This window comes from Rhinolophus sinicus, linkage group LG03 (genome assembly GCF_036562045.2).
Source record: "Rhinolophus sinicus isolate RSC01 linkage group LG03, ASM3656204v1, whole genome shotgun sequence".
In the NCBI taxonomy this organism is placed as follows: domain Eukaryota; kingdom Metazoa; phylum Chordata; class Mammalia; order Chiroptera; family Rhinolophidae; genus Rhinolophus; species Rhinolophus sinicus.
In genome coordinates, this window is record NC_133753.1 from 157551104 (window position 1) to 157578447 (window position 27344).

General features: G+C 34.3%; 1 protein-coding gene and 2 pseudogenes across 13 annotated transcripts in view; 2 read left to right on the forward strand and 1 right to left on the reverse strand.

The window, feature by feature from the left end:
* Nucleotides 1–27344, reverse strand: part of ERBIN (erbb2 interacting protein) — a 105004-nt gene that overhangs the window by 37468 nt on the left and 40192 nt on the right. For all 13 annotated transcript variants that reach the window (XM_019744091.2, XM_019744031.2, XM_019744111.2 and 10 more), the window contains exons 4-13: nt 14410–14488; nt 12795–12884; nt 10625–10681; nt 7080–7143; nt 5090–5164; nt 4297–4441; nt 3221–3293; nt 2766–2895; nt 2353–2468; nt 412–481 (exon numbers count right to left, since the gene is read on the reverse strand). In XM_019744091.2, the coding sequence (XP_019599650.2) occupies nt 412–481; nt 2353–2468; nt 2766–2895; nt 3221–3293; nt 4297–4441; nt 5090–5164; nt 7080–7143; nt 10625–10681; nt 12795–12884; nt 14410–14488 (899 nt within the window). The remainder of the gene's footprint in view (nt 1–411; nt 482–2352; nt 2469–2765; nt 2896–3220; nt 3294–4296; nt 4442–5089; nt 5165–7079; nt 7144–10624; nt 10682–12794; nt 12885–14409; nt 14489–27344) is intronic.
* LOC109453942 (large ribosomal subunit protein eL33) lies at nt 8844–9176 on the forward strand (annotated as a pseudogene).
* Nucleotides 23774–25846, forward strand: LOC109453235 (large ribosomal subunit protein eL15; annotated as a pseudogene).

Consider the following 27344-nt stretch of genomic DNA (forward strand, 5'->3'; position numbering starts at 1 on the left):
CCCCCTGCAACTAAGATTGAACACGGTACCTTGAGTTGAGCTGCCGCTGAGCTCCTGGATGGCTCAGTTGATTGGAGGGCAGGCTCTCAACCACAAGGTTGCCAGTTTGACTCCTGCAAGGGATGGTGAGCTAACATCCCTTTGTTACTAACTAACAAGGGCAACTGGACCTCGAGCTGAGCTGCGCCCTCCACAACTACGATTGAAAGGACAACAACTTGACTTGGAAAAAATCCTGGAAGTACACACTATTCCCCAATAAAGTCCTGTTCCCCTTCCCCAATAAAATCTTAAAAACAACAACAACAACAAAAAGAGTATAACTGCACTTAAATGAGCCTATTAAATTGGAATGCATACTCATATAGCACAATCGGAATTCCACTAATTTAGAAAAATCAGAATGCCCACCTGATTATCTGAGAGCCACATAGCAGTCAACTGCTGTAGCTTTGTAAAGCTAAAGGGCAAATTCTTTAATCTGTGGGAAAAATACAAACAAAAATTAAACTTTAAAATGAGAAATGTTAAAATATGAGAGTAAACATAATGTTCTTTTAAACAATGTTATATTATTACATATGAAAAATAGAAGAAAAATAGTTAATTCAGGGAAAACCCCAATACAAGTCTTTGAATAGGATATAAAACAAAATACTACCTGCATTTATAGCAATTAGTTTTTAAAATATAATTATTCAACTGAATAAATTTGGCTGGGGAAAAAATAATCTAATAACCTGAAAATATTATCTGATAAGAAAAGACAAAGACATATTAAGCAATGTCTCATAAAATTGCTTTAGATAGTTTATTTGTACTTAGAGAGAAAAAATTGTTATAGGAAGCACTCTTAGTGACAGTCTGTTATAAAAACTGCACTTCTATGTATTTCATTATGAGCCAGTACTTTCATACTCAAGAACACTATTTTAACATTATAATGAATAAAAACCAAGTAATACAAGTACTCATTAGACTGCTAAATAACAATAAAATTCCACTTAAAAATAGAATGTCTACTTAAACCTTCTGTCTTACGCTTATCTACTCTTTTATACCTATCTTCCAAGGTAATTTGTTGCAATTTAGGGCTCTAGTTTTAGGGTATAACGTGTGGGTCAAACAAAGACTTAATTAAAAAAAAATAGCAGTTGTACTTCTTAAATAAAATGGACCAGTCAGAATTATCCTAACCAGTCAGTAAACTGGGTTAACATTAAAGCTCTGTCCTACAAGCTGTATGAGTCACCTTAAATTTGAAGTCTTAATTTTCTCCTCTATAAAATGGGAATACCTGTTGTACCATAGGATAGTTTTGAATACTTTATAAGATACGATGGCAGCAAATCGTAAAAATGCTGTAGAAACACTCTTTCACCATTACAGTAGTTCCACCTTATCCAGAGAACACATTCCAAGACACCCCCCCACCAATAGCTGCCTGAAATCAAGGATAGTATGAACCCTATTTTTTTTCCCTATACATACATAAATACTATTTTTTTTCCCTATACATACATAAATACATACATACCTTTTTCCTTTAAAGGAAGCACTTTCTGGCTTCTCTTTGGCATATCCAAATTGTCAACCTCACCACACTTGTCCTTTAAGGCCATTATTAACTAAAATAACAGTTACTTGAACACAAGCACTGTGATACTGGTAGCATATACAGTGTGGCTACTTTGGACAAAAGGAATAATTCACACCCAGAGTGGGATGGCACAAGATTTCATCATACTACTCAGAACAGTGCGCAATTTAAAATTTATGAAATGTTTATTTCTAGAATTTTCCATTTAATTATTTTCGGACTACAACTGACTATAGGTAACTGAAACAGTGGAAAGTGAAAACGTGGATAAGTGGGGGGCTACTTTTCTTTTTCACCTCAGGAAAAAATTATGGACAATCTGCTTTTAACTTAAACATTGTCACAATTTAGCAACCCTAGTGATCTATTTGCTCTGCACCTTGGCTATGCTGTCCAAACTATGTGAGTACACACCTAATCACACCTTTGCTTAGAAAAATACAAGGAGCAGATTAGATTAAAAGCTGCTTTGTTCAAAGATGAAGATCTGACTTTTGGGACTAAAAAAGGTTGCTATAAAGGAAAGAATAAAAGTTGTGTAGCTGCAGTCAACAGAAAATGACCAATAACCACAGTATGATAATTAACATGAAGTAAAATTAGATCATTCTTTCCGATAAAAATTCTATTTAAAAAAATAAATATATACAAGAGAAAAACATGCATTAGATTTTCTATCACATATAGGGAAACTTTAATTTCATCCAATCAATATCTTCCATAAACCAATTGATGAACACATTATTACAAACCTATTGTCACTTAAATTAATGACTTTTAATTTTTCCATATCACCCATTTCCTCTGGAAGTGTCTCAAGTTTATTGGAATGGAGAAATAGCACAGTTAAATTTTTCCAGCTGCCAATCTAAAAGAAAAACATAAAATTGGGGATAAAAATTTGGCCTACTGTTTAAAAGACATAAGCAAAATATCATTTTCAAAAGTTATAAAAATACTCTTCTAAAATATAAAATAAATTATATTTCCCATTTTTAATTACTAATTTTTAGGTAAGAAGAAAAGCATTTAGGTATCTCCTGTAAATCAAAATAGCTAAGTGTTATGCAGAAAATAAATAACTTAGTTACATAATTATTTTTGAAAGAAAATAAAACCACACTAGATAGCTATAATAAAATGAAAATAACTTTAAAATACATACCTCTGGGGGTAACTGTTGTAAGTAATTATGATCTGCAGCAAAGGTTCTTATATTAGTAAGCTGACCAATTGATGAAGGCAAAGCCTCAATTTCATTGAAGCTGCAATCCAGTTCTTCCATTGATACTAACCTTTAATGAAGAAAGAAAACATACATTAAAAAAAGATTTCCCATATATAATCCAAAACTTAAGAACGCGTGAACATCTGAACTGGACTTTAACAAAACTAGCAAAACTCTATCTCCACTAAGATAAACTTCACCAGTAAAAATCAGCGTATCTTTATTATAAATATACCCAACCTGTAACCATTGCTTTTTTTTGGCAACTAATTGCTTATTTAAATGTTTATGGAATCTCCTTTAGATGCTCTTTATGCAATTATCTGAAAATATATATGGCAGGCTGAACTGAAAGTAAAATCTTCTAGCTTATTAATTTATAAAAATCTTACCCTCCTATAGAGTCTGGTAGATACATTAACTGATTTTCATCTATTTTAAGAGTTGTTACATTCTTCAATGAACCTATTGAGAGAAGAAATAATATACAATTTTCCAGCTTGAACTAAAAAGCAATGTGAGCATATGTTACGTTTGACATGCATCATAACTTTTAAATGAACCTATCTAAAAGAGACATGACACCAACCCTGTCACTATTTCCCTACCCTATATTTTCAACTTTCACCTAAACATCACGTCTTACATGGTGCGTATTAATCTATTTAACCCCCATGGAAATGTAAGCTTCATGAGAATAGGGACTTATTGTCTGCTTTGCTCACTGTTGTAGTCCTGTTCCTTAAAATAATACCATCACACGGTTAAGACCATAATATAAACTTGTGGTATTAATGGATTAAAGAAACGGTAATAAGAAGATAGTTTCCATAGGTATGTAACAAACTATTCTATGTAGTCTATGTACACTAAATACTAAAATAATAAAATGGGAGTTTAAAATTAAAAGTGCTGAATAAATTATAGGAGAATCTACAAAATGTAACCTGAGCTAAAACACCTATGTAATTCAATTGAAAAATATGTAAAAATGATTTTTGGTTTTTATATTTAAACATCTTGAAGATGCCAAGACTTAAGTTTTGGGTTCTTTAATCAAAATTCAATTCTCTTGATGCATCTTCAGACAAGCAACTAGACAACTAAATATTGACCTCATAGGATTTGCTAAACTAGTCTGTTTTCTTGCCTGAGTCTAAAATGAAGTAACACTGAAAAAGTTATCAGATAAGGGCTCAAGAACTAAACCAAATTTAGATCAACTTAACTCTACTTTTTAAAAATTACATTTTATTAGTGATAAAGTAAAAGAAAGTAAAGAAAAACATTGATGTCAACAAAGTAGTAAATTGTATAACTGTTCACAGCAGGAAAAAAATTCAAGTAAGATTCGTGACTGCAGCAGTACAGCAAAACTATCTCAACAAATCAAGCAATGGCAAATTCTTAATTTCTCAGACTTTTACATTAATAAAAATTAATCAATGAATTAGAAAGTGATACAAACCAATACTCTCAGGCAGTTGTTGAAGTGAATTGTTTGATAATAGGAGGTCTTGAAGGTTTTCACATGCTGAAATTCCTTCTTCAACCATTTCAATATTATTTTTAGAAACATCCAAATATGTGAGCTGCTTCAAACTACCGATAAACTATTAGTTAAAAAAAAGAAATTAAATGACTATCAACTGTAAATAATTTGCAAAATTTAGGTTACAAACCTAATACCAAGTTATAACTTATAATTAAATGTTTATATGAGAGAGGAGACTCATAATTTTTTTAAAAAGCCATTAGTAATGTATTCAGTAATAAAGCAAAGAGCTCCTATTAATTTCAGCCCAGCAGAGTGACAATGGACATACATTTTTCTTTGGAAACTCAGCTGTCCATAATCAGTTAGGGAGATAACACATACAGGGATTCTTATGCTTTAGGTCTGGGAATGAACAAAATGTCATTTGATAAGATGGAAACGACATGGAAAATATCCTAGTTTCACAATTCTCTGGATAAACTGAATTAGGATATAAAGTCAACTGCAAGTTGAGTGGGAAGGACACGCTCCATGGTATTAAAAAGAGACTATTTTACAAAAATGTATAAGGGAAGTGTTCTGATTTTAATCAAGCATGTGTTGACAGTAAAAATAAAACATGATTTGTCTCTATTGAATAGTACTAAGAATAACCAGGCTTTATTTTTTACTAATTAAAAGTAATTTGAAAATGTACAATTCATAAAACTACAGAGGATATACATAGCAATAAGTAACGCCATTAAAAATTTGACATACATACCCCTGGAATAAAAGTCAGTCTATTACCATCCATCCAAAATTCTTTCAATCCACTTAGTTGCTCAAGTACTTCAGGCTGTTTGGATAAGGAGGAAGATGGGGGAATCCAATTATTTACTTGAATGTCTTTATTTGGTAAAAAAGCACCTGGAAATTTCTAATGACAACTTTTAGATTAAAACATTAAAAAAATAAAGGGGAAAAAAAGGCAGAGTCAAAACTCAAGCCTTTCCGCTCTATTTGTTATTGTACTATTACTAAAGGAGAACTCAAAGACAGACATTTCCTAACAGTAGACTGCATAAAACACATTTAAGCTTTTGATTACATAATAGGCTCAAGTATCTACACAATTAATAAAGAAATAAAAATAAGGGCCATTCCTTTCAAGCGTACAGTAAAAAGATACTCTCACAATCATTACCTGTAAAAAGCTGAATGCTTTTAGGAAAAAAGAGGAAGGAAAAAAGAGATAGGGCAACATACAACCTAAATGCCCAATAAGGAAGGGAAAGGTAAGTAAACTAAGGCATAAAAATATGCGAAGCATATTCTGTTATTTTTAAACTCCCAGCAACTACATGGTGAAATATTGTTTATAATGTGGTGTTGAGGACCAAAAAATTAATCAGAGTTGTAATGGACCTTGGTATTAAGACAAAATTTGATCTTGGGCATTTTTGCCTTTGGAGGCTCTTCTCAATGCCTCAAAGATATTTCTGTCACCTCACAAACCTCTGTCATAACAATGACATTGTGATGGCATAGAGTACCAGTATATCTAATCACCATTAACAACATGAGTAATACATAAAAGGCATGTCATTCAAATTTACTGTTAACATATAAATACAGGTAAGAATTCTAAGTGCAACTTGGATTAAAAGAAATCTTTTATGCTTTACTTGTTGTAATTCTAGTAGTAAGTTTTTTTATAAATATATAATGTTCGAAGACCAAAATGGACCAAAAATTAATGATTCTGAATGCTGCTCTGGTTCATACAATTAATAACAATTAAGAATTTTCAAACAGTTAATATGGAAATAGATTAATACACATAAGATAAATACTGAGAAAGTACAATAGCTAGATAATTTAAGAAGCACAAAATACACATTTTTTTCACAAGCAGTAAAACCTCCTACAACACATAATAAAAGCCATCATAACCCATCTTCAATTAAAATACAATAAAGAGTATGACAAAGAGTATTTTAGAAAAAAATACCACCATGCTCCTCCACTGACTTAACTGAAAGATGACTGTCTATTTAGTGAACAAATGTACATACAATACCCATAGAGCAATCATACAGCTGACAGTGCTGACAAATTTTTGTTCTTAAGACTATCATATAAAATATACCACAATTTAACAAAAACCAAAAACTTGTAGGCATAATGTAAAAATTTTGATGATGATATTCAGGTTAATAAATTCCTCTTCAAACAAATGTATCTAGCTTATTTTGAGTTCTCTTGGAGAAATAACTAAAGTCAAAAAACTGCTTACATGCTCCTTTTCTTTTTCACTCAGCATCAGAGTATGCTTTGCATTCAAGGCAAAACATAATGCAGAGGTCTCACCACCAACTCAAAAATAACAGTTGTTTCACTTGATGTTTTTCCTTTAGCTATTAAGTAAAATTATGGAGAAGTATTTTGTCATTGAATAAATTCCTAAGCAATACTCCCCGGGAAGTAGTACTTTTCTTGATGCAGTCTAGTCGTAAAATTTTGATTTTCCCTTATAATCTCTCAAACTTTCCACTTCCTATGCCTAAAAACTTTTAGTTACTTTTTTCCATGGGTTTCTCATTAATTTTACATTTTGCTTTTATTCCTGTCAGATGTTTCTATCTACCTGGTTAATTTTCCCTCTTAAGAACTTTCATATTTTGTCTCTCAAAAATATGTGTATATCTCTACCAAATTTTGTTCTTGATGAAATATAAGACTTTTGGATAGTGAGGCTGGTGAGAACTTACCACTTCTGTGAATTCATTACTTCCCAAATCCAGTCTTTCCAGCTGGGTTAGTCTATTCATGGTTCTGTATACAATGGATTAATAATGAATTAAGTATTACAAAAATATCAATTACACGCTAGCTTCAAATTAATAATGGAAAACATTCATGTGTATTGTCTAATGTTTAACTTTCACATGTTGACAAATTAAAAATAATTTTCTAAGAAAAGAAGTCATCATACAGTTATGACTCAATGACAGGGATCTGTTCATTGTTAGGCAATTCCCTCATCCCAACATCATAGATCACACTTACAAACCTAGATGGTTCAGCCTACTACACACCGAGGCTGTATGGTACAGCTTACTGCTTCTGTGCTACAGCCTGTACAGCACTGAATACTGTAGGCAACTATAGCACAATGATAAGTATTTGTCTATCACACAGAAAAGTTAGACTAAAAATATAGTACAAAAGATAAAGTGTGTGTGTGTGCGCGCGCACATGCACGTGCATGCATCTCCATCATGTCCGGAAATTTAACATATTAGAAATTAGTAAGTAAAATAAAAGTCACTTAAAATGTTTTCCTGTTTTTTTAGTGAAAAAAAAACAGAACACACATCATAATTGTAATGTCACTACGTATACTATTGACCTAACATTAGAGGAAGCAAACTAATTTTCCTCAACCCTTCCATTTAAAATATGCCATTCTATCAACATTCCTTTCATTCATCTCACAACACCGATTTTTCTCAAAGCTATTTTATTTAACTTTCATTTATTGAGTGTCTATTATCAGATATTATAATTGTACTTCCCTTACTCATATCTGTCTTTGTCCAGAAAACACATAAGTCAGTTCTAGTTTGCTTTATAACAAAGCACAAGGTGTTTCCAGGATGTTTCTCAAGAAAGATTACATGCTATGATATTTAACTCCTATGTCCATAATGCTGTATCAGGTGGATGTTTCAGAAAAGTAAAGAGGGCTGTGAGGAGGGGGGAGACTGAAAGAAGAAAACATAATCTTATTTTTCTTAATTCAATATTCTTATAATGATAACAGAGAAAATTCACATGTAGCAATTAAATACTGTATCAACAAGGGTAAGTTATAAAAAAGGGTACATAAAAGAAAAGCAATGCCATTAGAAAAATTCAATTACAAATGACATCCTTAGAAAGTTAAAACTGATTTAGGAAAATGTAAATGACATGTATATGAAATAAAAATGAAAATATATGTTGTAGAGTTCTAAAAGAGCATCGCCTTCTCAACTTGTTGTAGCTAATACTGGCAACTTTGGTCCTACACATACGCCTCAAAAATCTGAGACACAAAGTTTCATTTTTTGATTTTCAAGTCTTTTCATTTAATATCTATCTTCCTACTTTAAGGAGAAAAGGAGAAATAATATGCCTCAAATTTCTTCCTGTTTACCTCTAAAATTCTTTTGTCTTTAACTCATTTTATCTTTTCCTCTCTTCTCAGAGGAAAAATATACATCCTTTGTGTTCTTGGTACTGTGCCCGCCAGTATTAAGATGGTATTAAATTTCACTTTACATATCTAAAACAGCTTTCCCACTGCTGTAATCTTTTGATCATAAAAAGGTTCACTCACATAGCCTGAATGCACATGACTTTCTTTATAGTTTGTGAAGCCTCAAAGGTTTGAATCACAAGTTTTAAAAAGAAAGCAGAAAAGCCTTTTCCCACCGCCATCTTGGAGCCTGTGGAGGCCTGCTGGGAACAGGATTTCTAAAACGACAAATATGTCTAGAAGGCTGTGGTCCAAGGCCATTTTTGCTGGCTATCAGCAGGGTCTCCGGAACCAGAGAGAGTACACAGATCTTCTTAAAATTGAAGGTGTTTATACTCAAGATAAAACTGAATTCTATCCAGGCAAGAAATGTGCTTATGTGTACATGGCCAAGAACAACACAGTGACTCCTGGTGGCAAACCGAACTAAAACCGAGTAATCTGGGGAAAGGTAACTGATGCTCATGGAAACAGTGGTATGGTTTGTGCCAAATTCCAAAGAAACCTTCCTGCTAAAGCCATAGGACACAGAAGCCGTATAATGCTGTACCCCTCAAGGGTTTAAACTTATTGAAAATAAAGTGGATTTGTTCTCTTGTAGGAAAAAAAAAACAGGCAGGACAGACATATATATGCAAATATGAATGAAGCTAAGGAGTTAAAATAAGTGAATTACTTATGATATCAGATAGACCATATTAACTGTAGGCTATTTCAGTAAACAATTTACATCTTGGTTATTCAAATTTTCTAGAAAACAGTCAAGTTTTGAGCTAACAAGTCATCAATGCTAGTACCAAATCTGTAAAATATTTAAATCTTTTTGAATTTTAATATGGATAATTCCCACTTTAATTTATATTCACAGCTATCACTATAACTCCAATTGTTCCTGTACTGAACAATTGCTTGGCTAATACATAATGTCTCTTGAGAATCAAAACTAGGTATGTTCTCTGCCCTCAAAGACTTCCGGTCATGGGTTGGGGTAAGGTGGAAGGATACAAATGCAAGTGAGCATGTGCATATGTGGATCAGGTAAGAAGGGAGTGAAATGTATAAAAAAGGTTAGACTAATGTGGTAAACATCGTAACAGATATAAATAAGATGCTATAGAATTTGAGTAACTCCTGGGGAACTGGAAGGTGACAATTAACTCCTGACAAATTACAACAGGAGTCAGCAATGTTTTCTGCAAAGGGCCAGACAGTAAAATATTTTAGTCTTTGCATGTTATCTGTTACAACTACTCCACTGTACCACTATAGAGTAAAAGCAGCCATAGACAACATGTAAATGAATGAATGTGGTTCCAATGAAACTACTTACAAAACTAGGTAGTGGGTGGGCCAGATTTAACCATAGACTATAGTTTGCCAATGCCTAAATTGTAAAACATGCAGAAATGAATTCAGGGTGTTTTAAGACATTTCTTTAATAAATGGACACAGATGAGGCCGGCCCAGTGGCTCAGGTGGTTGGAGCGCCGTGCTCCTAAATGAACAGATTACACAGTGCATTCTGAGTTTGTAGATCTGTTTTAGTTTTATACTCTATTTGCTCTTCAACTGCCATCTCTTTTTGCTGTTATCTTACCAGTCGGGGGCCCTCCACCTTATTTCTAATTTACAACAGACTACAAAACCAGACAAACTCATAAAACTGTACTTAGCGGCATGCACATGAAGACCCTTTGGATCTCTCTATTGAGTACTATGTAAGAGCTCTTGTATATGAACTGGGACCTGCATTTGGGACTCAAGTAGGCTTTCATATTTATTATTTTGACTTTTGTCACACAAGTCTTTCCAAAGAGCTATGAAATCACTAGTAAATATCAAATAGAGATACACAGATTTTTATATTTAACACCACTAATTAAAATATGACTACAAATGTCAGTCTTTTAAAATAACTTGCACTCATATTTCAGATATTAAAAACTTAACATTTCTCTAAGGACTTAAGAATTCAAAATTCTAAATTTTAGGAAGGATGGCACCTTTACTTACTTTGGCAACATTTTCAACTGGTTTTCTCTAAGTTCTAATATTTGGAGTTTAATCAATCTGCAAAACAAAGAAAACAAATCAAGCACCTGTGACAAAGACAAAGAATTTAATTAACAAGTTCATGTCATACTCCAAAATTTTAAAGCAACCAATATTTATTGTGTAATTACAATGTGCAGAATACTATGTTGAAATTTACACAGGAATACAAAGTGATACAAAAAAAGAAAACACTATTTTATGCTCTCAGAATTAGTGTGTGTGGGGGGAGTGGGAGGAGGAGGAATACACACTTCCAGACGTATTCAAAGCACAAAATGATGTCCCTAAATATCAAACTTAGAGCACTTTACATCTCTTTGTAATTGTAAAAATGCCTTCCAAATTATTAGATTAGAGAATAATAATTAAACTTTAGAGTTCAGTTCTGAGAGGAAAACATAAGGGAACACAAGGAGACATGGAAAAGGAGAAATCCTCTGGCACTTCACTAATGCACAGTCCAATAAATGTGGAGGAAAAATGAGCCAATTAACTGGTACAAAGGTGCTAATTAATGCTACAATAGCAATCATATTACAACATATAAATGTATACCTAAACTTACACAATGTTATGGGTCAAATATACTTCAACAAAAATAAAAAGTGGTCCAAATACCAGACACAGAAGAGGAATCTGACAAGTACATGAGTTATGTATTTGTATGCATGTGTATAAACACATATACATACACAGAGGGTGCCAAAAAATGTATACACATTTTAAAAACGGAAAAAACTGTATTAAAATTGTAATACTCAACATATACCGAGAACAAAAGATGAATACAAGTAATGTGTATACATTTTTTAACACCCCTGGTATGTATGTATATAAACATATGAAGTATGATAACGTAGCTCCCCTAAGTCATTAGGCTGCAACAATGCTCAGAATATTTTTTTACTGAAATATAACTGACATTATGAAATGCAAAAACTTCCTAAATTTTTGGGATCTAAACAATTGCATAGATGCTTGAGAAAACAAAATGTGGATATTTTACGGTTATGTTTTTAGAATAGAATGCTTTTTCTTCCTATAATACACATTTTATTCTTTCTGGGTAGCCCCCCCCCCAAAAAAAAACCCACAAACATATATATATAATCGACATATAACATTGTATTAGTTTCAGGTGTACAACATAATGATTTGGTATTTGTATATACTGCGAAACGATCACAATAAGTCTAGTTAACATCCATTATCATACATAGTTACACATTTTTTTGTTAAGAGGACTTTTAAGACCTCCTCTCTTAGCAACTTTCAAATATGCAATACAGTATTATTAACTATAGTCACAATGCTATACATTCTCGTGACTTATTTATTTTTGTAACTGGAAACTCGTATTGTTTAATCACCTTCACCCATTTAACCCACAACCACTTCTTACCCCTCACATACCCACAGAAATCAGCAATCAATCTGTTCTCTGTCTATGAGCTTGGGTTCTTTTTGTTTTTTCAAGATTCCACATATAAGTGAGATCATATGATACTTGTCCTTATTTTTAGATCTAAAGATGACTATATAATTAACATGTAGTTGGATAGCAGTTTCTCTAGCAATTAACTTAAATACAATAATAATCTGATACCTAGTATTGATTCATTTATTAATTTGTCTTTTCATTTAAAAAAAATTACTCAGGTGTTATGACAAAACTGTTCTGCGTTCAGATACTGGGGGGTGGGGGCAGCAATGGCGTACACCCCAGAAACACATTTTCTCTTCTCCAGAATTTTGATTCCAGTGGAGAAGATAGATAAACCAATAATTAGACCATTTTCAAATGTGATAAATGTTAAGACTAAACCATTACTTATTTCAAATATACAAAAATTACCCCAATTTAAACTTTGTATTTTGCAATTTTTTTCAAAATTGATTCAAGTCTTAAATTACTTTTTCCTTTTAAATTTTTATTGCTTATTGTTTACTTGGAAAAATAAATTCAAAGTAAATAAGTTCTGACGAAACTATAAGAATCATAATGCTTAGAAATAATTACAAGAGGAGCCTGTGACACTGTAATTAATAGTATTACTAAAGCAACTTGCAGTTTTATAAACTTTACAAGAGCTAACAAGAAAAGGTTTTAGAAGAAACTATAATTTACCTGCCAAAATTAGCTGGCAAGAACTCAAGAAAAGCATCATTCAGATATAACTGGGTTAGGTTTAACAGCTGAGAAAATCCATCAGGAAGCCTATATAAAATATACCAGAATTTAAATTAAATTCACATATATAATTTCAGTCTCTTATTAAAATCTCTCTAAGAATCTAACAATGTTCTTAACAGATAATAGTCCCCTCTTTACTTTTGAGTGATTTGCAAATTGAACTTTGTCTTTTACAACTTAACGTATTTCAATGCTTGTATCTTTATCTCTTGTAAAAATGTAGTGAGGCAATGTTTGTCTCAATAAGATAAAATCTGCACAAAATTGTGAACTATGAATGAGGCACAATACACAGAAATGTATTTATGACATCCATAGTCCCTCTTGAAATTTGCCTCAAATAACATCAATCCAAAGGACTAGGTAAGGAACTCTAAACCTTGACAGCATTGACTCTTGGGGCTGGGTCTTCTGCGTTGCTGGATGGTTAGCAGCAACCCTGGACTCTACTGACTAGAAGCCAGCAGAGGAGCACCATGACAGGCTGTGAAAACCAAAAACGTCTCTAGAATTTACCAAATAAACTTGAGGGCAAAGTCGTCCCCATTTCAGAACCACTGGTTTAGACTATTTTCAATTTCCACATCTGGCCACTAAATAATCAAATAAAGATTGTACAATTTTATAATGAGCAAAAGAGAATATTAATAAACTCAATGACATTTTAAGGCCATATAAGAACCTATATATATTAGCTTTACTTTTATTCCCTCTGATTTACAAAATACAGCTCCAGAACTTGATGCTAGAGCAATATTTTCAGATGAAGATAAAGTATCTTTACTGGATTTTGTATGTTTGTCCTGGATTTCACCAAGTACAAAATTTTCTTGCAGTTAGAATATCAGTCTTTGACTCATCTTCTTTCTCCCCTACATTCCTCCCTCTTACACAGCAAGTAAAGCAACACTATGCTTAGAAAAACTCATTAAATACAGTATTATAATATATGAAACCTGGTTTCAGCTTAACTATACTAAGATATGTTTCACTCTATTTATCGTTTTTTTCACCACTTCACTTTTGCAAAATATAACAGCTTTGGTACCAGGAAAGTGTTCTGTTTATAGCTAGTACCATCATAAAAGAATATATATGACCTCTATTATATGGTATAACCAATCACTTGTTTCTTTTCCTTTTCTATTGTTTTTCTCTTCTTGACCTTTCATTTTCTTTTACTATTTTCACAAGTTTAAGTATGCCACACATTTGATTTGCAGGTGAACACTCTCTTATGTTGTGCAAGTATGAGAAGGAGACCTGGCTAGTTTCATTTGTGACATTATCTATCTGTGAAACCTGGAGCAAAACACTTGCATTACCTGTTTGAATGTCAAATTTACTGTGGCAAAATATGGAGTTGGAAAGATTATTTAAAAGGTTCCTTTTAAATCTAAAATTGAAATTTTATATAGATTTAAGATTGACAATAATTGTTCATTAAAATATAGAAAGTAATATTCTATTACTATTTCATAATTGCAATATTCTACCATAGGTTCATAGTTATTCACAATAGTAATTTATAATTCAACAGAGAACTTACTTGGAAATAGGGTTCACACTGGCCTCCACAACTGTTAAAACTTTACAATTTTTTATATTTTCTGGAAACTCCTGTATTCCTAAAAAATGAACAAATAATTAATGATCAAATTAAAAGAATCTATTACAGAGGACAAAGTAATAACAATAGCAATAACTGTGTACCTTGGAAACTGGAAATTTACCAACTGAGCAGATCTAGACAACAACATTAACCAAACAGAACTACCTCCTCAACAATTTCTCTTTTCTCTTGCATCTTTTGTTCATTTGCCTCTTCATAACTGCTAATTAACTTGATTAGTTTTACCTTCCTTTCCATCTCTTAGCTCTTCTGAAAATTAGTGTTTTCTCTATCTGATAAGGACACACAGAGATGCAGAACATAACAGTCTTTCTGCTTTTTTCACGTAAAAAGAAGCACCAATTTTGTAATTCTGGGCTCCAGACTGAGCTGGCCCCTGATATATATAAAATAACAAAGCTGAAAGCAAAGTTGAAGCTAGAGAGGTGGAAAATCCACATCACACATGCCAGTGGCTATGCCTGAAGGCAGTTGTATACCAATACTTTTGTTAAATACCAGAAAAAAGTTGTGACAAGTCATATAACAGTAAAAGCTTCTAAGTACTTATTTTTATTTCTGTAACTTGTCTTAGCAAAAATATAGTAACAGTAATTTATGAACAAGCAATAATCCATACACCAACTTCAAGTAGCACTGTTGTATTCTAGACTAAAGGAATGCCAATTAATAACTTTTTTATTAAATGTATTGGGGAGACATTGGTTAATAAAATTATATAGGTTTCAAGTGTACAATTCGATAATACTCGTACATCATCTATATATTGCATCGTGTGGTCACCACCCAAAGTCAAATCTCCTTCCATCACCATATATTTGATCCCCTTTACCTAATCTTTACCCTCTGGTAACCACTAAATTGTTGTCTATGAATTTTTGTTTGTTTCTTTTCTTGTTCATTTGTTGCTTTAAGTTTTATATCCAACATAATTAATAACTTTTTAAATATTCCAAAACTTCTGTGTTTTTAAGACCCCATTCCCTCCACTAACTTGATATGATTATTCAACAGAGTTGACACTAGAAGATCATTTAACCCTCTCTCAAAAGATTTCATCACTATATGATTCTAAGCAAGTTTACCACAGTGCCAAGTATACAATTTCAGGTGATGAAAAATAAATAACGCAAAATCACCAACTGGCAAATACAGTAAAACTGTTCCATCAAAACTCATCAATGGATGCTAAAATTAGTGGGTAAAAAACTGCTGTGAAACAGGGTGCTAGTATAGTTTCAAAGTTTCTCTCCAAAAGATACTTATCATAATAGAAAAAAAGTAACTTTACAGTGAAGAAATCTCACAGGCACCACCTTAAACTGCTTCACAGTTAGTATCACCAGTCATCATCATGCGACACCTAATGTGAGGTGCATTGAGAAGGGATGCAGTATCACTGCTGTCACATTCTTGCCAAAAACACACAACCTGAATTTAATCATAAGCAAACATCAACTAAATCCAAATAAGGGAAATTGTAAGAGGCCAGTAATCTTCAAAACTGTCAAGTTGAAAAAACAAAAAGTTACAAAGGAAGACTGAGTAACTACCAGATAAAGAGGAGACCGGAGACCTGACGGTGGCTGAGTACCCACACCTACTACAATTATTACCACACACACACACAAACTGGGAAAATCTGGATAAGACTGGGGGACTGTATCAATGCTAATATCTATATAGGTCTAGAATATTTCAAAATGCTACCATTGGGAAAAACTAGGTAACGAGTACACAGGACCACTCTGTAATGTTTCTTACAACTGCATATGAATTGACAATTATTTCAATAAAAATTTCAATTAAAAAAATCTGGGTTTAATGATACCATAAGGAAAGGTTTTTATTATTACTGCTGTTATTACAAATTCAATTTCTCTAACAGTTTCAAAATAATTCACTGTTTTCAATTTCAGTTTTAGGAACTGTCACTTTTGCTGGAATTTATGGAGTTCACGTCACTCTTCAAATCAGGAAATGTAAACACTGAGAGATATTTAATGATATTAAGGAATTACTGTCAGCTGTTATTTTTTAAGTGTGATAATAGTAAGAGGGGTTTCATCTTGAAATACTTATGTATGAAAGCTTGTGATTTGCTTAAAATAATCAGAAGTGGCAAGTAGGAGGTACAGACGACACTACAACATATTGATAAATGTTGAAGCTGGTTGAGAAGTACATCAGGTTTATTGTATTCTCTCTACTTTTGTAAATGCTGAAATAGTCCAAAACAGACTCAGAGAAAACACAGAGAATAGGATTAACAGATAAGGACTTTAAAACAGCTATTGTTGTTAAAGGGAACAAAATGAACAATATGATGGGGAGGAAAAGGTTAAATGTAAGAAATAAATGGAAACTTTACAAATGAAAAATACAATATCTGAAGGAAAAATGCATGGGATAGAATTAAAATAAGATTAGACACTAAAGAAGAAAAGCTAGCCAGACGACATGGCAAGATAAACTAGCCAATCTGAAACATAGGGGGAAAACAGAATTTAAAAATGTGAACAAAGCCCAGTGATACATGAGACAATATTAAGCAGGCTAATATATAGAAGTCTGTTTAGCAGTCACCACTAAGTAAACACGCTCTTTAAGGAGAGAACCTCTGCCTCTCTCCTTCACTACTGGAATAGGACATGGCACCATAGTTATTAACAACGTTACTAGATACTTCCAAATTCCTCTCCAGAATAGCAATACCAATTTTTATATTACAACACCTATTTACACAAGATCTTGTTGACATTTGACATTGTCTTTATTTTTTTGCCAATATAAGGGGTGCACCAGAAAGAGACATAAATTAAAACCATTTTCCTGACATTTTCTAGTGACACTGAATATATATTTTTGTTTACTGATCATTTTTATTTTTTTTAACTCCCTGTTCACTGAAGTTTCCATTGGATTACCTTGTAATTATTTATAAGCAGATTTTGAAACACCAGTATATCAAATGTTTTCTTACAGCCTGTCATCTATTATTTTTATTTATATATTTTGTTATGTAGAAATTTCGATCCTTTATTGCTGTGCTTTTTATGTTAAATCTTTTCTACACCGAAGTCATAAAAATATTCCGTTATATTTTCTAATAGTAATTTTTTTGTTTTTCATATTACTATCCTTAATCCATTTGTAATTTTAGTATATACTGTAAAGTAAGTCTCTATTTTTACTATTTCCCATATAAAAACATTATGCCAACACTCATAAAGGCTTTGTCTTCCTTATCCCATTGATTTAGAGAGATACTTCTGTCATACTGCAAATTTTCACATGGTTGTATTCACGGACACTCTTTTCTGGACACTCTTCTACTGATCTATTCCATAGTTTTGTGCTTTTCCTCCGTTTGGTTCATACTGCAGTTTGTGTTAAATTCTTCTCTAGGAATGTGTGATAGATTGATTACATCAGTGACCTCACTCCCTACACAACTCTGCAAAGTGATGTTCCAGCTCCTCCCATCAAAATGTTAAGTATAAGGTCCCTAATCCTGCTTCTGGGCTCAGTCATCTGTTCTGCTTTGGCCAATGAAACATTAGCAGAGCTGATGAAATCAAGTGTTCAAAAAAGCCCTGGATAATTTCCACTAGCTCTCAGGTTCCTCTTCCCGTTTTGTGAGAACAGGCCTAAAATGTCCGGGCTAGCCTGCAGGAGGATGAGATGTACAGCAGTCATTCCGTCTTCCCAGCAGAGGACTCCCAGAACTTCAATTGCAACTATTGTTATGTAGTTTTATTATTAAAGTTTATCACTGGTACAGACTGAGCTGCAGACTTCCCCTCCTTTCTTTAATCTCTAGAATAGTCTTTATAATTTAGGGATTATCCCATCCCATGAAGGTTTAGTCAAACTTGTCCCTACATAAGCCTCGTAGTTTTTCTGACTAATAATTCAATTCAATATTGTATTCATTGGTCTTTTCAGTTTTCTACTTCTTGAGTTGATTTTGGAAATTTATTTTTCATTTCATCTAAGTTTTAAAATTTAGTGGCTTCATAGTGTTCATTCTTTGTCTTTTGAGTGAAAAGTAATTTTGAAATAAAATGATGGTAATAGGGATGTGAGAGATGTTGCTTTTGGAGGGTATGAGGGACAGAAGAATTTTTTTAATGGCAAAATAAAAACTTGAGAACCCTATTACAAGTCCCAAAATTGGAACCACTAATCTACAAAGCTTTTCTTTTTCCTGAACATTTAACAAAAACTCCAATTATAAATTAATTGTTTACACAATGAATCACTTCATTGTATCTTAGTATCTGTGTAGTTCTTATATTACTGCTAATAGGCTGACTCAATTCTCTAAGTGTAATCACATGCAACTAGAATATTGGACCTTTGTACAACAAACACTTTGCTAAATTTGACTTACCCACCAATAACACCACCCATATTTTTACACTAATTTTCTTCTTTTCTCATTATTTACATACAAAATATTTAAGGTAACTGAATCTTCTTCTTTAGGAAGTTCTTATAAAAGTTCTTCAACCTACAATTTGTTTCAAGTGATAATTCTATTGAAGATACATTAAAATAACTCTCCTAGGATATTAAAATAGGACCCTTTGCTAAATTGGCTGTATTTTTTAATGGGGGTGGCTGCAGGTCTAAGGGATATCTGGTGGCAACTCAGGGCTCTCAGGGCAGATGTGAGAGACATGGAGGAAAAGGGCAAAACAGGAAGCAGTTTTGAATTATGAAAAAGATGCTATAAACTTTTTTTTAAAATCACTTTATGGACATATTTCATTTCTTTTAGGTAAGCACCAACGAATGGAAGTGTTAGTTATATGTCTACTGATATGGTGAATTACACTGATTAATTTTCAAATATCAAATCAACTTTTAATGGCTGGAATGGGCCCAACTTGGTTGTGGTGTATAATTTTTATCATGCACTTTAAAAAAAACAAACAAACATTCCACATGTACAGGGAGGGCCGGGGGAAGAACATTTTATACCAGTCTCCTTAACACCCCCCATCATTTTAAAACTTATCTAAATATCTCATTTCTTTGTCTTTGGTTAAAGTCCATAAAGTGTCTTAAAATAGTCTATATAAAAGATATTATTCCAAGAGGTACAATATTTTTTGTATATGATAAAGTCTACCTAAGGAGAAAAAGACCAAAAAATTATAGTATATTCTACTGATCTAAAATTATATATGGAGAGTGCATAATTTCAAGAATTCTATATTAGACTTCTACAAGTTTAATATTTAATGCAAAATAATGCTTATATCATCTTCCACAATACAAACACACACTTCAAACTAAGTAAAATGAAGCAGTAGATTAGATATTACAAAACATGGTTATCCTCTTCATATAACTGTTATTAGGTACAGAAGAACTCTTTCTATACTGCTGAGAGAGAAAATACTTCCTGACATATAGGAGTTGGTCTGTTACTATCAACTAATCGTGGTCTTACTATGAACTAGCTGCCTGGCATTCAAACGGAGGCCTTGGTATTCTCCTGTTGAATTAAAACAATTTCACAGAATGTTGACAGCGAACTTTGACTATGACAGATCAAGGCAAAAGCAAATTTGTACTCATGTCTGAACAGAGATAAAATATGAACATTGTTCAAGCCACAAAATACCAAACAACCTCCCTCTAAATTAATGAGTGACTATTTCTTTACCAATTACAGCTTTAGTCTTGCTATATAATCTGTCCTATAAATAATTATTAAAGAGTCCCAATTAAAGAATTACTCCTATTTCTTGACAGTTTCTCATCCACAGCAAACCCTCATATTCTTAAACCCTCCCCCAAATCACAAAACAAAAGCCAAGTCCTATAACAAGCTTTTTAACACCCTCCGAGATTCCCCTTCAGTCCCCTTGGGGTTTCTGCCTGCAGCATCAAATAATAAAGCCAAATTGTCCAACCACGCGTGAGTTCCTGGTGATCTCTGCTTGGAGAGGGCATCAATACTGCAATATCCTAAATGTAGAATGTAAATTAATAGTGCTTCCTTACTGTTTCTGCACTTTAAAGCTATGGTAATAAATAAACAGTACAGAATATAACACTGAGTTCCAGTCAAAACAGTCTGAACCAGGAATTGAAAACTCGAATAATTATAATGACCAGGGGATAAGAGATTATGATTTGGACTAGGTACAACACAGGAGTGGTAAGGACTACGTCAGGCACAGTGCGTGCACACTGCTTACCGTCTATAATACTAACACACTTGGCAGTAACCAGTGATCACTGGTCTAAATAATTTTAAAGTTCCAGGTCAGTTTAACATACAGTTTTTCTTCTTTCATTATCTTAAAAAGTAAAAAAATCAATGTATTAAAACAGCTGAACTTAAACAACATTAACTATTAAGCAAATTAGCAATTTTAGAAATTTTAAAACACAAGGGAAAAATATAGTGACTTCCCCAGCAATCTGTAATTTACCTGTCATCAATTTAACTTCTTTGACCAGTTTGTCCCCAATCATCAGATTTTCTCAGGTTCAATGAACTGCTTTCTGCTTTAACCACAAACTTTCAATTCATTCTTCCTGGGTTTTTTGACTCAAAAAAAGGCCTTATTTAACCTCTTTATAATTCCCGTATCAGATAGAAAGATCTGAGCTACTCTTTGTGGTTTCTCTGCCTTATAATTCCTGGCTTTTTATATAGGAAAGTTAATGACTATTATATATAGTCTTCATTTCTTTTATCTCTCCTCCCCACCAGCTTTCCCTATCAACCACTTTGCCAGAATGTTTAATCATCATCCCTATTAGTCTTCTCAAAAAGATAGGCTATTTGAACACAACAGATGATAATTTCTCTAACACAGATTGCTATTTGCAGTGGCTTGGGATAGTAGCTTGATGAACTTTTTATTTCTTTAAAAAGTTAACAATAAACCAAAATTTTAAACATGAAAGTGAAGGGCAAATTAAGATTCATAAATTAACACTCCAGTTTTATCATAGAGTGCAAATGATTAAAAATGAAGTCTTTATGAAATAAAGACAAATAGTAATATCTTAAATTTATACACCTCCTATACACAGAACAGTCCAAAATGTGGTTGGTAGTATCATGAGGCAGGCAGGGAAGTAGTAATATTAATAATATTATATATAGACTAGAATTAGATTAATTTACTATATATAAAAAACAGTAAACAGAGAAGCAATGTTTATAGTTCAATTCCTATTCCTAAAAAAGTGTTTTAATCACTAAACCATATTACCTGGCCAGTTGAAAAACACTGGAAGGACTATGCAAAACATTAGAAACTAAAAAAAATCTAAAAGTAAAAAATCTTAAAACAAGTGCTCTTAAATAAATATAGCTTGCTAAAACATAAATAAAATATGCCACAATGGTTCCTGCCTCTTCCAAGCAGGGAATACAGCTAATGAATATGAAGACAGTATCTGGCACATTAAAAAAAACACCTAAACGGAGAAACTCTAGAGCTTAGATAAACAATTATAACATCTTATTCAAGATTTAACATGATTAGATATTACAGGGTAAAAATTCAGGAGTAATCCAATTTTCTCACTCAGAACCTAAGATAAAACTCTCATCAATCTCTAAAATAGTGGTCATCTGAATACTATTATAAAAATTTTAATAATTTCAAAATCTGATAACTACTACTAATGTTTACTAACCTTTCTTTAATACTTGGGATACAGTAACATTTGATATGTGGCAGTTTATGAATAATATCGGGCTATACTATTCCATCTCTTACTAATTTTGCATATTGCCCTGCTTGTCTTTTCCATTTTTTCATTTAGCAATTCAGCAATTACTTCTTGACCACCTACTATTTTGTGTCAGTACTCTAAAAGATGGGGAAACATTGGTGTACCAGAACAACATTCTGACCTAATAATGCCTCCTTATGCATCGAGACCTTTCTTGACATTCCTAGGTCTAGGATGCTCTGTGCTACTACTTCCTGATGTATATTCTTCTAATTCCCTTGTTTCATTTAGCAACTTATCACGCTATAGAACTAATGATTACTAATGGGTTCCACTATTAGGCTGTCATTTTTTGGCAAGCTGGGTAGGAACTATATTTTATTAATCTGTATACACTGGATGCTAAGTGCCTGATACTCATTCTAAAATTTACAAATGTCTACTTCTCTCTCACTCCAAGGTAAGCTCTTAACATTTTGGAATATATCTTCCACTTTCTTCAATGTACATCAAACTTAACAAAGACTGTCATCCCAGGAGACCAATGACCATGTCATTTTACTTCTCATTACTAATTGCAATCCTACCTCCCAATAAAATACTTGGTACAGAGTGGTCACTCAATAAATATTTGTCGATGTTCAATTCATTTATAACATTGCATAATATACATATTTTTTTACCCTTTAACACTAGTGTAGATATTTCATATCAGTATGGATGGAGCTACATTAGGCTCTATTATCATGGCTATATCAAACTGTGTAATCAACAACAGATGTAACATTCCTGGTCAAGATGGCAGGATAGGTAAGTGCTCTGCTTCCATCCTCTCATGACTACATCAAAATTACAAATGAAGTACAGAACAAGCACAACTGAGAATCGTCTGAACTCTTGCTGAACAGAAGTCCTATAAGTGTAAGGATATAGAGAAGAAGCCACGTTGAGACTGGTGGGAGGGGTGGAGAAATGGAGAAGGCTGGTCCCCAGGCCAACCTGTGGCAGTTGAAGATTGGGAAAGATGTCTTGGCTGTGGAGGTCTGCCCTGGGGATGGTGGGGAGAGGGGTACCAGACCCACAATGGGCTCCCCAGTTCAGAGTCCCAATGCCAGAAAGAGAAGTCTCCATAATTTCTGGCTATGAAAACCAGCAGGATTGTGGTTGATTAGGACAGAAGGCAGCTGGCATCCCAGGAATTCCTACTGGGGTGTCCATACATGGACTTGCTTGCTAGTGGATTTGCTTGCTCTGGCCTCCAGCACTGCAGCATCAGCTTGAGAAATGCCATGGACATATGGGAAGGAACTGAATTGTCTGGCTTCAGAGTGAGAGCTGGAGGGGAAGTTTTTTCCCAGATAGAAGTACTGGCTGAAGCTACTGTTCATTTGTTGAGTTGTCCCCCCACACAGTGTGCAGACACAGATAGCCATCATATCTGAGTCTCCACCAACCTGGCTAATACCATTCGCCCCGTCCTGGTGAGATTCCATGAGACCCCACCCCCACCAACTTGCAGGCCCACCCAAGCCGCTTCCAGTGGCTTTTCCATATAAATGGCCTCATGCTGCAGACTTTTCTAAAAGCTCTTAAAGGTTCAGATACCCCAAACAAGATGCACCTGGCCTCGGTGTGCCATGTACCTGTTGCTAAGCAGCCCCCAGCACCAGTGGTAACCGACCTCAGTTCACAGCTCAGCCTCTCCCAGGTACCTCCAAGCCCAGCACAGATGGAAGACATCTGTGTATCACTTTGTAGCTCATGCCAGGTGGTCCGGGCAGGGCACAGGTAGAAGCTGAACTTGGCCTGTGGCAGGACAGTGCAGGAGCACCACCAGGATACCTACAGAGATGACACACCCAAAAGGCAAACTGGGCAGGCACCAGGGCCCCACTAAAGTGAACCCTGCTCCTGCACAACTTACTCCACTGTAGTCACACAGCTAGTCCTCACAACTAATCAGCCATAGGGTCTATCTCTCACGCTGGTGTACAAAAAGCAACTAAGGCTTAACTACTACAGAAGGCCACACACAACCCACACAAGGGACACACTTGCAACACCTGGCTCAGGTGACCAGGGAGACTGTCCCACTGGGCCCCACAGAACACCTACTACGTAAGAACACAAACTACGTAAGGCCACACTACTATGACCATGACCCATAGCAGCTCTAACTAATACACAGAAACAAACACAGGAAGTCAGCCAAAATGGAGAGACAAAGAAACATGTCCTAAATAAAAGAACAGAACAAAGCTCTAGAAAAAGAACTAAACAAAATAGAGACAAACAATCTACCAGATGCAGAGTTCAAAAACAGCGTTTATAAGTATGATCAATGATCTCAGGGAGCGCTACAAGAGATAGAACTTCAAATGAGAACCAGTCAAAAAGGAAGAATATATAACTGAAATAAAGAATACATTAGAGGGAATCAACAGTAGATTAGACGAAGCAGAGGTCTGAATCAGTGATTTGGACGATAAGGTGAAAACATCCAATAAGCATAGCAAAAAGAAAAAAGAACCCCCCACAAAAAAAATGAGGAGAGTTTAAGGGGCCCCCCAGATGATAACAAGTGTACCAACATTTGCATCATAGGGATACCAGAAGGAGAAGAGAGAGGGCAAGGAATTGGAAAATGATTTGAAGAAATAATGACTAAAACCTTCCTTAACCTGGCAAAGAAAACAGACATACAAGCCCAGGAAGCACACAGAGTCCCAAACATGAACCCAATAGGCCCACACCAAGACACATAATAATAAAAATGCCAAAGGTTAAAAACAAAGAGAGAGGCTTAAAAGCAGCAAGAGAAAGACATTTATCTACAAAGGAGTTGCCATAAGACTGTCACCTGATTTCTCAACGGAAACTTTGTAGGCTGGAAGGGACTGGCACGAAATAGTCAAAGTAATGAAAATCAAGTGCCTATGACAAAGATTACTCTACCCAGCAAAGCTATTACTTAAAATTGAAGGAGAGCCTTTCTGTCTGGCTGCAGCCATCAGGTAAGCCAAGATAAGCACTTATAAGTACATCAGGAAACATGGAGGAAGAAGTAGTCTGATGTAATGTGGTTTCTTCTCAGGATGCACTGTTGGCAGTACCACCAACGCTCTGCCCTTCACAGGGCCCTCTGCCTCACCCGGCCCGATAAAGCATGCAGGCTGGGATACAAGGCCAAGCAAGTTTTTGTCCTATATTGGGTTAGTGTGAGCTGTGGTGGCCACAAATGCCCAGTTTCTAAGGGAGTGAGCTATGAGAAGCTTGTCAATCACAGTGTTAACCCGCTAAAGTTTGCTTGAAACCTTCAGTCTGTTGGCGAGGAGCAAGTTGGGGGCCACTGAGGGGCTCTGAGACTCCTGAATCCTTACTGGGTCAGTGAAGATTCCACATACAAATTCTTTAAGGTTATCTTCATTAATCTATTCCATAAAGCTATCAGACGGAATCCTGACACCCAGTGGACCACCAAACCAGTCCACAGCAAAGGGAGATGCAAGGGCTGACATCTGCAGGCCAGAAAAGCCATGGCCTTGGAAAGGGCCACAAGTTCCACCACACTATTGGTGGTTCTCACCGTGCAGCTTGGAAAAGGCGCAATACTCTCCATCTCCACCATTACCGCTAATACGAGTAATGTTTGTAAAATGCTTACCTAATAAACAATTCAGGACAGTCATGTTTGCTTAAAAGTGTTCTTCGTCTCTTAAAACTAGTTGTCTGCAGATTGTTTTCATGAATGCATTGTCAAATCATGAAAGTTAAAGTGTAATAATGTTTGAAGACTAAGTGATGGTCTATTTTGTTTCTCATAACATACTTTTGTCTTTGCTTTACCTTAATAGGGAGTTTATATGTCAGTGTTTAAAATGCTGCTTGGCATAATAGGTGAAAAATAAATTCCATGAAAGAGGAGTGTAGAACTAGCAATGTAGATTTGCTGGTGCCTATGATGAAACTTATAGCTTTATTGGGGTAATGCAATGCTGTTGGTTTACTCTCAAGGGGTTGTGTTTTGGAGTTTGGCAAGGACAAACATTTTAAATTGAATTTTGCTTGGAAATGTGAAGGATATACTAATCCATTCTCATGATCATGAAGAAAAATAAGTTGACTATGGGGCTCACATTTTTTGGATTTAACTCAATATTCTGTTTACGTAACTGCTGGTTCTGAAAGGAGAAAAGTTTAAAAGAATGCCACCATTATCAGGAAAACTGAACAACCCTGTTGCAGGGGAGTTCTCTTACAAATGAAACGAATCCTAGTTAACCTACACAAAATTGGCTTGGTCTCCACAATACTACTATTGAAGTTCACAAAAGGTGGAGGCTGCTGGTTCAAGCCCATGATTCCATGTGACCTGTAGAATACTGAATTTCATGCAAAGTAGTCAGTAATGGCAATTATGCTGTTGTATACCGAAACTGAAGGAAATTGAATATAAAGTAAATGAGAAGAGAATTATTAGCCTTAAGGTTGTTGTGTTAATTTGTGACCATTATGAGCTCTCTAGCCATCTTAAGGGAAAAACTATGGTTGGCTTTATTTAACACGTTGCGAACGGCGGGGTTTAAATCCCTCATAAAAATCCACTCAGAAAAAAACAAAGATTCTCGTGATCCGTACGCAACGTGTTACGAGCACTTCATTGTCTTATTCAATCAGTCTTACAAGTTATCTTGGGTCAACCTACTTGATCCATTCCCATAAGGCTACTGAGAAAAGTCATGTACTTGGTGTCAATACGACATGGTTTCCAATTTAACCTTATGCACTGTCTAGTTATTTTTTTATCCCTACTCAAACTACCCTCAAAACCCCTACCTGTCCACAAAATTTCCAGGCTGTCAGTTGTGTTCACTTTAATGTTAAAGCACACCACCACATTCTGTTTGTCTCATGTTTTCGAATAGACTGGACTTCTGTTTCCCAGAGTGAACTAACGTGTGTAGGAAATACAGAAGAGGAATTGCCCCAATTTCTAATTCTGTGCTTGTTGACTTAAGAGTAGGTAGTTTGATTCCAAAGTCTAATTGCAGGTTTCCTTCAACCAATTTTTCTATTTTCTTCAGGGGTCTTAAAAGGCTCAGTTAAATGATTTCCAGAAAACATGTAACAGACTC